The sequence below is a fragment of the Lates calcarifer genome, linkage group LG11 (genome assembly GCF_001640805.2).
Source record: "Lates calcarifer isolate ASB-BC8 linkage group LG11, TLL_Latcal_v3, whole genome shotgun sequence".
In the NCBI taxonomy this organism is placed as follows: Eukaryota; Metazoa; Chordata; class Actinopteri; family Centropomidae; genus Lates; species Lates calcarifer.
In genome coordinates this window covers 16403877-16417454 of record NC_066843.1, presented here as the reverse complement: position 1 = coordinate 16417454, position 13578 = coordinate 16403877, and the positions used below count along the sequence as shown (strand labels likewise).

The following is a 13578-nucleotide window of genomic DNA, read 5'->3' as shown; positions in this document are numbered from 1 at the left end:
TGTGCAGCAGACTTAACGTACATCAAGTAAAGAAGAGCAGAGTTGAGCGGTCAGCGGAAATTTAAAGCTGGTTTCATTCAGAACGAAGCAAATATTTAATCATTCCAGCCAGAAAGTAGACATCAGTTGGATCATATAAAATACCACTGAAGATGCAACTTGCTGCTGCAGAACTCATAAAAAATAAATGTTTATCGTTTCCCGTAAGATTTGCTGTATGATTAAATTACAAACATATAATGTACAGTGTTGAGGTCATAAATGGGCCAGGGTAAGTACCGAGCTCTGGCAGATTCAGGCTTGTTTAGGATCAAATCTGTCAACTGCTTAAAACTTCGTGCAGATATTTAGCATCAGGGACTTTAACTGTTTTAATGCATTTCCTTCACATTCTAGATTCTCGACCCTCTAACCGTCTGAAACACATTTACCATGGGACCATCTGAATAATACAATTAATACTAGGAACATCAATGATGGGAACTTGTACCCAAGTCCAATGGACTTTTACTTACTAAATTCAAATTAACATCATTCCATCACATCAAATTTGATGATGATGAGAAAGAAGGACAATATTTCTACAACTGTTTATCCAACCAAAACTATCTATTCAGTTTGAACAAATAATCCACTCTGCTCTTCGTGATATGTGTAAACGCAAAGCCTGTTGACATCACACACTTCACCATTATAACCAGTTCCATCGCTTGAACACTGACAGAGTGAATCCTCATAAAACATTTCATATCTCAACATGATACCGCTATCGATTGTTTTTATTAGTCTTGTTTTTATTAGACTCCATCCCCTGCATGTGTGCACCATTGCCCATTAGTAAACTTTGAACCCTTGAACCATTACTGCCTCTTCCAATCACAACCTTCTAAGAGCTGGAAAAGGTTTCGTGTTTAGCTGTGGTCCCCCACCCACCCAGCCCCATTACTGAACGCACTGCACAGCCATTACCCTGATAAAACTAACCATGTGTGTAGGGGAAAGGGTGCTGTCTGTATGAGGGCGAGGGGGAAGGGACTGAGTGTGTGTGTGTGTGTGTTTCTGTATTAGTCCTGTGGGAATCTGAGAGACATGCTGTGCTTGCTGAGTTTCCCCTGCATCTAAATCAGTACATTAAAACCGCAGTCCATCAGCGCCTGCACGTGCGCACACACACACACCCCCATGCACACACACGCTGGATTTTAAATCAATAGCAAATGCAGCTTTCCAATTAATCACAAACAAGAGGCGTGTACACACACATACAGGAGTAATGCAGTGTGCCTTTATTCTCCCTGCCTTGAAAAATACTGTGTAGGTGGATCCTTCCACACCAAGTCCCTATTAGATACAGATTTATTCAACCCCTCTGTGTTTGCATGTGTGTGTGTCTGTACTGCACGTGTGTTTACTGAGAGTTTCTGTGTGCATAGATTAAGTGGCTGCACTGCATCGTGTTATGATCACTGACATGTGCAAACAGTTCTGTGTGGGTTTGCAGTGAATGCCCTTTGAGTCAGAGACACTGCAGGAGCCACACACACATACACACACATACACACACAAGCCTCTATGAATTCACACATGCACACGGATTCCTGGGAATATACAGGCATGAAAACACACACACAGAAATGTCTGTGATTATTCTTCAGTTGTTTCTTCTGTTGGAAACACACCTGTTGTCCTTACTACCTGTGTACTCTTATAGTACAATATATTATTGTAGTTTGGACTTATTCATACACAGAGGTGATAATTAACCATCTGTCTCACTGCCATCATCTACTATGTCCTGTTCATTAGCATACTTTAAATAGGCACTAACCAAAGAAATCCTAAGTCTCTCAAAATTGGTCATTTTAAATATTTCAGAAAGTACAGAGGGATTAAGTGTCTTTTATGCATTGTGGTGGTACAAACCAGAGTGGTGTAATACCTCAAACAGAAGAGCAACTGGTGTGTACGGTATGTTTAAAGTGCAGCCAAACAAGCAACATGGTTGTTTTTAAAGATGTTACTCAATAACTTGGCTTTTTCCCCAACAAGTGACCATGACCTGATTACATGCCACGCAAAATCCAACACTACCTCACAACTCACTATGGCTGCACCTTATTGTTCTATTCCTCCCTTAAACTGAGCAGTTGCCAAAACATGCCGACGGTGACTGTGTCATATAGATGCATTTTTGATGAATGATCAGTGCTGGTGACCTTGGTGCACCGAGGTCCCTGTGACTGCCTCACAATAAAAGCCTCCCTGTGTTTCACTAGCTTGACGCTTTTAATGTGAAGCAGTTGTAGTAGGAAATGTTTAGTTTACATTAGCAGTAACTTAATACAGCTTTGATACCAATGTAAGAGAGTGACTGATATCAGTGAGGCTGGAATCAATAAGATAAAATTACAGTAACACTGGACTACATGCTGCATCATTTCCCTCATGTGTATGAATGGCGGGGTCCGCCACTAAACTCAAACTGCTATAGAAAGAGGTAATTACAGAATGTAAAACACATTTAATAGCTATTGCTTAAAAATCCTGACAAAACAGTGTATCAAACACTGGCTTAGATGTCACTGAAATCTTAAGCATTGTAACTTTAAATAAATAGACATGTTAAAAATTCACTGGATTAGCTAAGAAGGCACTGTCACAAAGCTAAAAACTAGTGTGTTTAGCTTTTTTCAGGACAGCAACAACATGTTAAACTAAACTATGTGTTGCGTTTATGGATGTTAGATGCCAAAGTCAAATATCTGATGTCATGTCCTGACTATTCATCTGTGTGGGTGTAATATTATTTACCACAAAGAGGTATAAAGAAAAGTACAAAGAAACCCATTTTTACCATCACCTTTCCACCCTTCACTCCAGTGTGTCAGGCTACGTGCCAGCAGTGTTGTTCTAACAAATTACCCCCACCTCAAATCCATTTTCTAATTGTTACCTGGTGTGTGTGGTGAACAAAACGTAGACTCAGACCTTGACAAACACACACTCACATAGAATACATTCACAACCACCACCTGTCAAGGATGTTGAGGTCCCAGGAAAGATGTCAGCAGTTTCCATTCCTTCAGGCCAAACACCAGGGTCTCTGTAATACACAACCACACACTCACACACACCAAGGCACAGATTCCCCACTAGAGTATGGATCAATCTCTGCATCACAGCCGCCTACAGGCCCTTTTTCCATGTGTGTGGAGTCCACACACACACACACACACACACACACACACACACACACACACACACACACAGCGCTACAGACAGTCCACAGTTACGCTTCATGCCAGTGATCAGGAAAAAAATACAATCCCAAATTCCCTTTTCCCCTTCCTGAACAGTCTAAGGGAGGAAGAAAAGGGAGGGGTAGAACGAGGGAAAACATTTGCTCTCTTCGTTCCAGAAACAACATCCAAATGGTAGCTGAGAGGGAAATGTTTCTTTAAATGTTTTGAAATTACTCTTTCATTACCTCCCTCTCTTTTTCTCTCTGCCCTTTCCTTCCTTCCTCTCTCTCCCTTCACAACTCCATCCCGCTTTCCCACCCTCTACACATACATACACACACACACCATTTGGCTCCCACTTCACAAGACAGTTAGTTTGCCATATTGGGATAAGCGAGTTGCCAAGAAACACGCTCTCTGACTCCCAACACGTTCTGAGCCTCCATTTTCAGATCCTCATAAGAAACGTATCTCGATATCAGAGAAGAGGAGGCCTGCTGAAGATCAATTCTGATAAGAGACGCCGCTGCAAATCTCACACACACACCCACCCACACAGTGAAAATCAGCAAAATCAAGCTCAACAACAAGAGTCTTGATCGCAGAATTGATCGAAGATGGACTGAAAACAAGAAGAAAAACAATACTGGAACATGTACAAAAGCACAAAAAAATACAGGAGAAAAAACCTCCAGTAAAAATGTCTGCCACACACACACACACACACCACAAACACACACACTCTGTGAACCCATCTGTTACCCATCAGTGGTACTCAGAGCAGGGTTAGCTGGGGGGAATCTCTATTGATCTCTGGTTTTTATTCCCTGCAAGAAAAACATTCAAACAGTAAAACTCGGCTGTGCTCTCTGTCTCTGCCACAGCTAACTGGCACACTGACACTGGTAACCATTAATCCTGACTGTAAAGCAGAAAAAGAGGTCCTCCTCTCTTAAACACAGGCAACAGATACTGTACTCGTCTTTGTGTGCGAGCATGTACATTTGGGCTGCATGTGGTTTAAAGTGTGTTAATGATTTCAAAATGTACGAGTCTGGTTTTCCTGTGTTTTGAGTTGTTTGGAGGAAACTATTTTGTTTGTGTGTTTGTGAGCTCAAGCTGAACACAAACTGTTTCTCAAGTTCACTTCCAAACGCCTCTGCTCTATGACGAGTTCAAGTTACGACATGTCAACTTTTAGTTTCGCAAATCAGACTGCAATGTGTTCATATCTGATGTGTCTTTGTAGTATTGTTGTGTTTATAAAGAAATTACACAATATATTTGCAAAAGGAAATACACTGGCAAAAGCCTTATAGCAAAGTCATTTGAATCATATGGCATGGCTCGCTCAAATAAGAAAATAAGTGTGTTTTGGAAAATGAACGTAGTGCTACAACAAATTCTAGGATATGGAGTCCTTATGAGTCCTTTGGTACTTTACTTCTATAATTTCTTTGTAGAAAGTGTAATAGGAAGTGGCATGTTTGGTTACAATACTTTAAATAGCAATAAAAAAAAGTGGGAGGAAAAATGGGAAGGAAGTGTCACAGACAAAAGGAGCAATGGCTAGTAATTGTTGAACTCTACTTCATGGAAAAACTGAAACATGTCATAAGAGTTCAAGAAGCACAGCTGCAAGAAAAAATAGGGAAAAATGACCATATACTAGACTTAAAATGGCAACACTGGACTGGAGCTACAAATAAATCCATCAACAGGACGGATGGGAAAATGTGAGTATATTTCCCAAAATATTTTTGGTTACTGCTGTTATTTTCATTTCATATATGATATATATGTTCTTAATTTATCTATAATATTTCTAAGTTTTTAAAAGAGTTCATGTATATTTTTAAAAAAATATTAGGGATGAACTACTTTTTTTAAGTGCTTGAATACAGACAGGTACATTACTAGATTTGTGTAGTTTATGACTGATGACAGTGGTGTAGGGCAGTTTTTAGTTTAAGAACATGGTGCTAATGTGATGTAGAGACTTCTGCAAAAATGTTATATGATGTAACATGGTGTAAATAGGAACAGAACATCAGCAATAGACCAAGTTTTTGGATAAGAATCACCTGCTTTGATATTATGATAAACCTTCACTCAATGTTTCTCCACCTGAACATCTGCAGATTATTTTCTCAATTACTTAATTAGTTGTTTTTGCTATAAATTCTCCAAAAATAACAGAAAGCAATCGTCAGGGTTTCTTCAAAAGGCTTATTTTGTCTGACCAACAGTCCTAAACCCCAAAATATTCCGTTTTCAATGGTATGTAAGAACCGATTTTTATTTGAACTGAAACTATTGTCAAAATGATAATTAATTTTCTGGAACTCAACAAATCAGTTAATTGTCTAATTCCAGATTAACTGATTAAGTGGCCTTGGAAATCAGACTTTAGCTAACTGCCACAACACTAGTATTATTTTTGTTTATAAATTGCAATAGTCTTTATTCACTGCAGTGATGGTGAGACAGCAACAGGACACTGAAACTAAATGGAATTCAACCATCTCAGTTGAAACCAAGCTACTAGTCACACAAAGGTCAATGAATTCACCTCAATCAAATGACAGACAAGACACCAAGTGAGTGTTTTATGACGTACAGCTCTCTGAAACTAAAGTTGAGCTAAAGTTGCCCTGGCGGTTGGATACACCTTGTGTATACGTGCCTCTCTGTGCCGCGCTGTCACACACAGAAAATCTCCTGTGAAGACGACAGTTGTTGTTTTGACACACACCTCGATACCAGCAAATGGGATCGCTCATCATGCAGCACACAATCATGCAGTGTCACACACAGGACAGAATGGTATGCACAGTTGCACCGTCACACAGATGCAATCAAACACGCACACACACACATAGTTAAAGGCATACGGAAACGTGACAACCATATGCATATTGGTAACACAGGGTTGGCCGGTTTATGGTTTAACATTTATCAGAAACTAAAAATGGAAACAAAACCGCTGAGGTTCTGACTGACAGGAAATGATGTCATATAAGAAACACAGCAATCATGATGAAAATTATCAACAAGCAAATAAGGATTAACTAATAAATTAAGTGAGACTGTTCCTGGGTTGCTGGTGCAAAGAGTAGAAACCACAGCAAGGACAAATTAAGTGTGCAAATTAAAGAGTAATTTTAAATCACAGTGGCAGATGTCAGTTAACAGTCGGAGGTGCAGGTCGCCTTGGTGGCTCATAATTAAGAAACAGTCAAATGTGACTTTTCTCACCTGTAAAAAACCTGTTCTCTGTGTCTCTGTCACATCACTGCGCATTCTGAATTTTACCTGAGTGTCCTGGGAGGAATATTACAAACCTTATGTAACGGGACACGTAGAGACTCAACATGCAGCCAAACAGACAGACGCAACGCAGTGTGTGACCTTTGTGTGTCGGAGGGTGTTGTTTGAGTTAAAGGGAGGGCTCTGGCGGAGAGAACAACTTAGCTAATGCTTTGGGTATTTCAACATGCCATGGCACGCTTGTTTTCTCACACACACACACACACACACACACACACACACACACTGGACTGTCACTCTTATGTTGACAGTTCTGTGTGTGTGTGTGTACACGTGTGTGTGCGTGTATGACTGACTGTGTGTCATTTGTCTGTGTCTGACAGGTTTATTGTAGCAGGGCAACAGCGCTTTGTGCTTTCTCTTAAGGAGCCTGTTTTCTCTCCTGAAAGATTCAATTAATCTGAGAGGGTGTCCGGACCACATCTTCTCTCAAACACACACACCCACCCACACACACAGGAGTCTGTGCCTTGAATACATATAAACACACACTCACCACATTAATTTTAACATAAACAGACACACTTAACCAAGTAGCGTGGAAGACAAATTGGTATCAGGAAAGACAACCCTGACCTGCCCCGCAAGCTGCATGAATTATACTTACACTCCTGTGCCCATGTGTGTGTGTGTGAGACTGAAAGAGAGAACATTTGAAGAGCTACCGCATTTATCTAACTGTGTATGAATGTGTTGTGGTCAGGATAAATCTCTTCCTTTCTCTCTGCAGAGAGTCCCAGGGGGAAACCCCAGCTCTAACTGCACTAAGCACAATCACATGCTCCTATTCCCATACACAAGACCTCAATCCTCTCATCTACACCAGTACCCTCTCTCTCTCTCACACACTCACACTCACACATACACACAACAACAACCTCAGCTCTTATCCTTCGAAAACAAAAAACACCACTTTCCACCTTGGGGGTCGCGCCCATTTGTTTCTCCTTTTCCATTTGTCTTGAGCAATTTTCATCTCCATCTATTGACGTCCCTCGTCTGCACTCGCCACAACACCTACATTTGCTTTTGCATCTCACTCCCATCTTCTGCTACTCCCTTGTGAACAGTAAAATATAGTAATGTGATGCGTATGGAAAAAAAGAGCAGTAAAAGTTGCTGGTTCAGGCGTGTTTTCCCTTAAGTCTTGTGGATGAGGGACGCCGCCCTGAAAGTCTTTTTCGCCCCACTAAGCATGCAGTTGTTCCAAACTGTACTCCTAAACTCCTATGGTCATTTTATTCAGTTAAAGTAATCTTCTACAAGATGTCTAATGGATAAAACATGACAGTGATTCAAAGTGCGCTCGGTTTATGCACACTCCTACGACAATTTCTGCTCTCAACACCCGGAAAAAAGCTGGCCTGTGCCTTACATTTCCCACAGCTGCAGCAACATTAGTTGGTTTGTGTGAAGAGATAAGAACTGAGTAGTTAATTGGACAAAATCAGAGGAAAAAGATGTCACACACAGTTTCATTGTCAAGTGATATCTGGGAAAAGCAGTGCCAAAGAGAGCTTAGCAGAAAAAAGTTCACACAGATGAAAATCCTTGCTTATCCTTAATTTATGATGCACACTATTCAAAATAATATGCAACCACATCAGCCTTTAATAGCAACAGTACAATTTTGGAAATAAAAAGCAGCTGTGGCCTTGTCTCCTTCTGTGCAGTCGCATTTCAGCAGGTCCTACCTCCGCTGCTCTCGGATGCGAGAGGGAGGGAAGAGGACAGATGGCCTCAATCTGGTGATGGAGGCACCGGCAGACCTCCAGTAGACAGAGGACCATTTACAGCCATTTTACATCTATAAACAGTGACTAAGACCTTTTCCTGTTTAGATATAACCTGTGTGAATACAGAGGAATAGGTAGTGCAGGGTAGAGAGAGCAGGATTTGCTTATTGGAAGTCCCTTTCTGCTGCAGAGTGTACGAGCAGCACAAATGTCAACAAACCATTTTCAGCTTCACAATGCATTTAAAACAAATGTTAATCTGTCTCTCTGCCACACACACACCTGGCAACCTGGAGGTGTGGAAATAAAGGTGACACTTTACTCCATTAAGTCAGGTGGAAATCCTATTAAAACTGAACTAAAAAAGAAAATAAGGGAGACTCCTGGGAAATAGGAGTGTGTTGGCAGCTATAAACAGTCAACCCTGCTATCAAGAGCTCAGCCAAACACAACAGTGCAACAAAATGTCTTGCATTCCATGAGATACATGTAAACAAAAACAGTAGTGGGGTGGCCTTGGCTCCTCTGATTGCACACTGGCTCCTTGAGAGCTGGATTCGTGCTGCTTATTGCAATTAAATAGGAACATTATGAACATTTGCAATTACCGGGTAATTATCATGTAACAGAGCTGTATAGTGTTATTACAAGCATGGGACTGAGATCTCAATCGGGTTTGGTTAATGTGATGTGTGGGGATTTGATATGGAGGAGCGCCATAAAGCTAAATGACCTGTGTCGTACAGTGGTGTGTTTTAGTGGGCGGAGGCTGCGAGTGTGCGTAGGGGAGATGAGAGTCAGAGAGTGAGAAGGTCAGTGTGTGGGCAGAATAAAATGTATCCCATTTTAAAGGAGTGTTTAAACTGCCAATCTGGGCTGGAACAGTGGTTGGGTCAATTCCACTTCACAACCCCCCCCCACCCTCTGGCAACACATCAAGTTGTTCCACACAAGCACGTTTGCACACACACCACAAGCAGTTTTCAGCTTGTTTCAGAGCCACAGGAGGGGAAATGGAGGAACATCAGCTGATACACACTGCTGCTGCCGCTGCCACTGCAAAGACACATTTTACCAACAAATGTTGTTGCAGAGGGTTTATAGTAAATCCACACATCTCATCATTTCACCTGAAAACATTTCCATGTTATTCTAAAGCTACAAAATCAGATCAACTAGCTGCAACAAACTGCGCCCTGGCACATCTCTTTGCCGCGATACACCCATCAATCATCCTAACACTCCCTGCTGTGAGTTGATTTCATCTCTTGACAGCTTTTCATGTGCGTGCGTGAGTTGAGTGTGTAGGCTCCGCCGGTGTGTCAAATTAACGCTTCATCAGAGCCCTACCCTGCCAGCACCGCCTCACTTTACTAGACCTCTAGTACCTCGCGCTCCAAATGACAAGTGCTGCATTGAACCCACGCTCTGCGATAAGGACGGGGGGATACACAGCTCAACTGGAATAGTATTATCTCCGGGGTTTACCTCTGAAAAGAAACCAGAGAAACTGTAATTGTATCTCTGTCTGCAGCTACATGACTTCAGGGGGATGTAAGTAACTCGATGAGAGTGTTTGTGTCAGACTTTCCATTTTTCCAAAAGGCACAGCAGACAAATGCTACATATGGTTTGAACCTTGACAACAGCGCTCTGACTTTCCCCTGTGACTGACCACAAAACTGTATATGCAAACATCCAATGTTATCTTTTTCTGCGGTGTTATTTCAAGGCTTCCATTACTAATAGCAGGAACAGAGATCACCGTGCAGGCAGTGAAAGTAAAAGGAAAATCACCAGCTCAGCAGGGAATAACATACACTGTGGATGATCTACTGACTGCAGTCAGGTAATGCTGGCTGCTCTCACACACGCACACACAGAAGGCAGGTAGAGAGTGATGTAAACAAACACATGGGGGTATGCTATAAGGAGCCTCTCTCTGGTTAATGCCACACCTTTTTTTAATGGCCAAACACATAAAACCCATCTAGTTTAAGACTGACACACTAATTTAAACACACACACATACAGAACCTCTCTCTCTTTCCCTCACACAGATTCCCTGATCCACTTGAGGCAGCAGTGGGGATGTCCAATAGAATTGGTACAAATGCAGGAAAAAGCAGCATCAGCCATTTGCCAAATGTTCCAGGAGAGTGGCTTTTACTCCAGATACCACAGCCATTCTTCACTCATACAAACACTCCAGCAATTTCTCCCAACAGGGTAAGAAGTGGTCTGTCATCCCTCCTCTTAAGGTCACAACTTCACCACCCCCCACTCTCACAAACACAGACACACACACATTTAAACACAACCTTCATCTGCTCCCACAGCAATGACGGCGTAATGGTCCTCATGCAATCCAAAGCCATTGCACCCTGACCTACACACTGCTGCAACAACACCCACACCACAGCCCTCAACTGTCAACCCTGTTATGCCTTAAAACCCGACGATGTGTGTGTTGGAGAAACTGCCAAGTAATTTTCCGCTGCTGTCGTTGCCCATTGCTAAGGCTGAGAATCCTTAACACGATGCCATACTTTCGCATCTGAAACTTGTCACAGCTTTATAGCAGCCACTCCTCCTTCTGAAACCTGCATCTGGGTTCATTTCCCACAGATCACCGCATAGCGACATCAAAATAATAACCGCACATGCTGCCACAAACTCTGCGCATTTTTCCGCAGCCTTATTTCAAGTTAATATTTGATCAAATGCGGGTTGTGCTTTTGTGGCAACCACGGCAAAAGCAATGTAGTACTATAACATCTTATACTTACTGTGGTGTGGATGCAGGTTAATGGCCGATGGCAAGAATTTTCCAGAGTGGAGAGACGGCGGATGACTCGCGCCCAAGTGACCGGGTGAGGGAGGGATCCTCCCGGCTGCTGCTGCTGCTCCGAGTCGGTGAGACTCCATTGCGAGCCCCGCCAACAACGGAGGTGGAACGTGGACGGATCGGGGAGGTCCAAAATCTCTGCCATCCATTATCCACAGAGGGGAAAGTTGTAAAAAGAAATTGTCCGTTCGGATAGGCCCCCTATTCCGAAAAAGACAATTCTGGCTATAATAATGTCTTTAGTTTTCCAGATGATTCGGGCTCCTTTTCAGCCATCCTGCTGACCTATAAAAATACAACAAGAAAATCGCTTGATTCACAATCTGAGGGCAGACTGAGCAAACTGTTGTGAGCTGGTAGTTTTAGGATTTCTCCTCTTTCCAGCGAACAGGCGGCCCATACGTGCAATGACGCAGTTTGGAAAACCACTTCAAAAACTAAACGCTGAGTATTAGCTGGTCGACATTGAGACCACGAGAGTTGCTCCTGGTGTATCCTAACTGCAGGTCTTAGTGCAGCTTTAACTTATATCCACAATATTATGATCTAATGTTAGACTGGCAGCACTCCACCCCCACCGCACACCGAGCAGGCAGTCGCTCCGGGGCTCCGCTTCCCAGGGAAACACAAGCAGGAGAGGGGCGGCCAGCTGCTCTGCCCCGGCCGTGAAAACAACCCGCGACCCTGCGATGGACAATCATGGCCCACCGTCAAATTTTAATAACCTATTCTACCTTTTCAGATTACCCAGCCGTTTTCTTAAACCGTAAACCAGCATTGCGGGCTATGGGGCCGAGTTCGCCGTGTAAACCAATACACCATAAATACTGGAGGCGCATCAAATATAAATTTCAAACGGGTTAAAAATAAATAAGGTTGCAAAAGCCTGCATCATTAATCAGCGGGGTTAGCGGTGTTTTGTTGCCCACAGAGGCGAATTTAGTCCGGGCTACTTCGCAATTGGACATGGGTGCTGCCCAAGGAAAGAAATCAAAACCCAACCCGTAAACACTTCAGTCCACAGTTTAAAAACTAAAACCCCATTTAATAACCGGGCTATCGACTGTTCACCATCTAGACCAAAGTTTGTACCAACATTAAAATATAATAGTGTGTTTTACACCATTAATCGACGGATAACTCAGTTTGACCGGAGCAATGCGTCTTTAATCTGTTAAAAGATCTTTTAAAAACCATTTTGAAAAAAGGCTCGTAAAATACAATCTTCGAAGACACCCGCATGTGTGATATTAAAATACACAAAAATAGAATAAAAGTTACTTTACGGAGGACAATAAGAAGAAGCAATTGCGACTTTATCCGCAGGCAACACGGAGATAACAATTTGGCGTCTTGTGGATTTTGACAATTTTTCACGCGTTGACCGAAAATAAACACTAGTTAAACAGTGTAAGTTAAATTAAATTAAGTTTAAAAAACAAACAAGGCGAAAGTCGAGTTAACCTTCAAAGGCTGCAAGCAAACACATTACAGCAATGACTCGTGATATTCAGGCGGGCGGGATCTGAAGAATGGCTCGTTCAGAAATCACAATAAACCTTTTTTCCCCCTTTTACAAAAACACACCAGACACAAATGTTGCCTCTAAGCGCTCTAGAAGAGACTCTGGTGGTTAGTTAGACTGTATCCTTATCGGGCTGTGATCCATGCGGCACGGCAGCGGAGGAGCTCGGCATTTCAGCCACGTTTCAAACTTTTCACGGTTCCATTAACGACACACAAAACTTTCTCGGAGGAAACGTCTCGAGAGTGGGGTTTTCACTCCGACAACAGCTTCCCAAAAAAAAACAAAATGTCGTATGCAAAGCTCCGCGCCCTTTTCGCTCACATTTACACACCGAATTATATTTTAAAACACCGAGTACTCTGGCATTTTGGCTGGAAAAATAAAGACCAAACAAGAAAAAAACATGCCGAGCGCTTACTTGAATGGAGAAAATCTTTTAAGGAAGGAGCTAAAAATGCAAACGTTTCTCAAAATCCGTCCAGGTTGCTGGGAGAACTGGAATAGTCCATTACAGGCTCGTCCGAAGGTAAACTGGGGGATAACTGAGGGGGGGAGAAAGCCCCTGACGCGTCCGTAAACTCCTCAGCAATGAAACACAGCATTGTTTTGCAAGCCCCGCCCCTCTCCTTCGCTCCCACCCAACCCCAGCCCAGCCCAGGACGTTTTACACAGTCGCGGTCTGATTGGCTGCACCAAGTGTCAATCAAAAGTCCCCAGTGTTTTTTTTAAAAAAAGAAAAACACTGGCCGATCGCCAGCACTATAAAACCAATTATGGAGCAAGGAGGTTGAGCCGTTTCAAGGTCCCCTCTCCCTTCAAGACTGAGTGATCAAAACAAGCAGTGGCTCTCTCTCTCTCTCTCTCTCTCTCTCTCTCTCTCTCTCTCTCTTTTGA

The 13578-nt window shown here is 42.6% G+C and overlaps 1 protein-coding gene across 1 annotated transcript in view; it reads right to left on the bottom strand.

Annotated features, from left to right (window-relative positions):
* Positions 1 to 13273, bottom strand: part of tnrc18 (trinucleotide repeat containing 18) — a 43894-nt gene extending 30621 nt beyond the window's left edge. Inside the window, exons 1-2 of the mRNA XM_018667667.2 lie at positions 13103 to 13273; positions 11098 to 11441 (exon numbers count right to left, since the gene is read on the bottom strand). Coding sequence (XP_018523183.1) covers positions 11098 to 11305 — 208 coding nt within the window. The 5' untranslated portion in view covers positions 11306 to 11441; positions 13103 to 13273. The remainder of the gene's footprint in view (positions 1 to 11097; positions 11442 to 13102) is intronic.
* Positions 13274 to 13578: the final 305 nt, after the last annotated feature.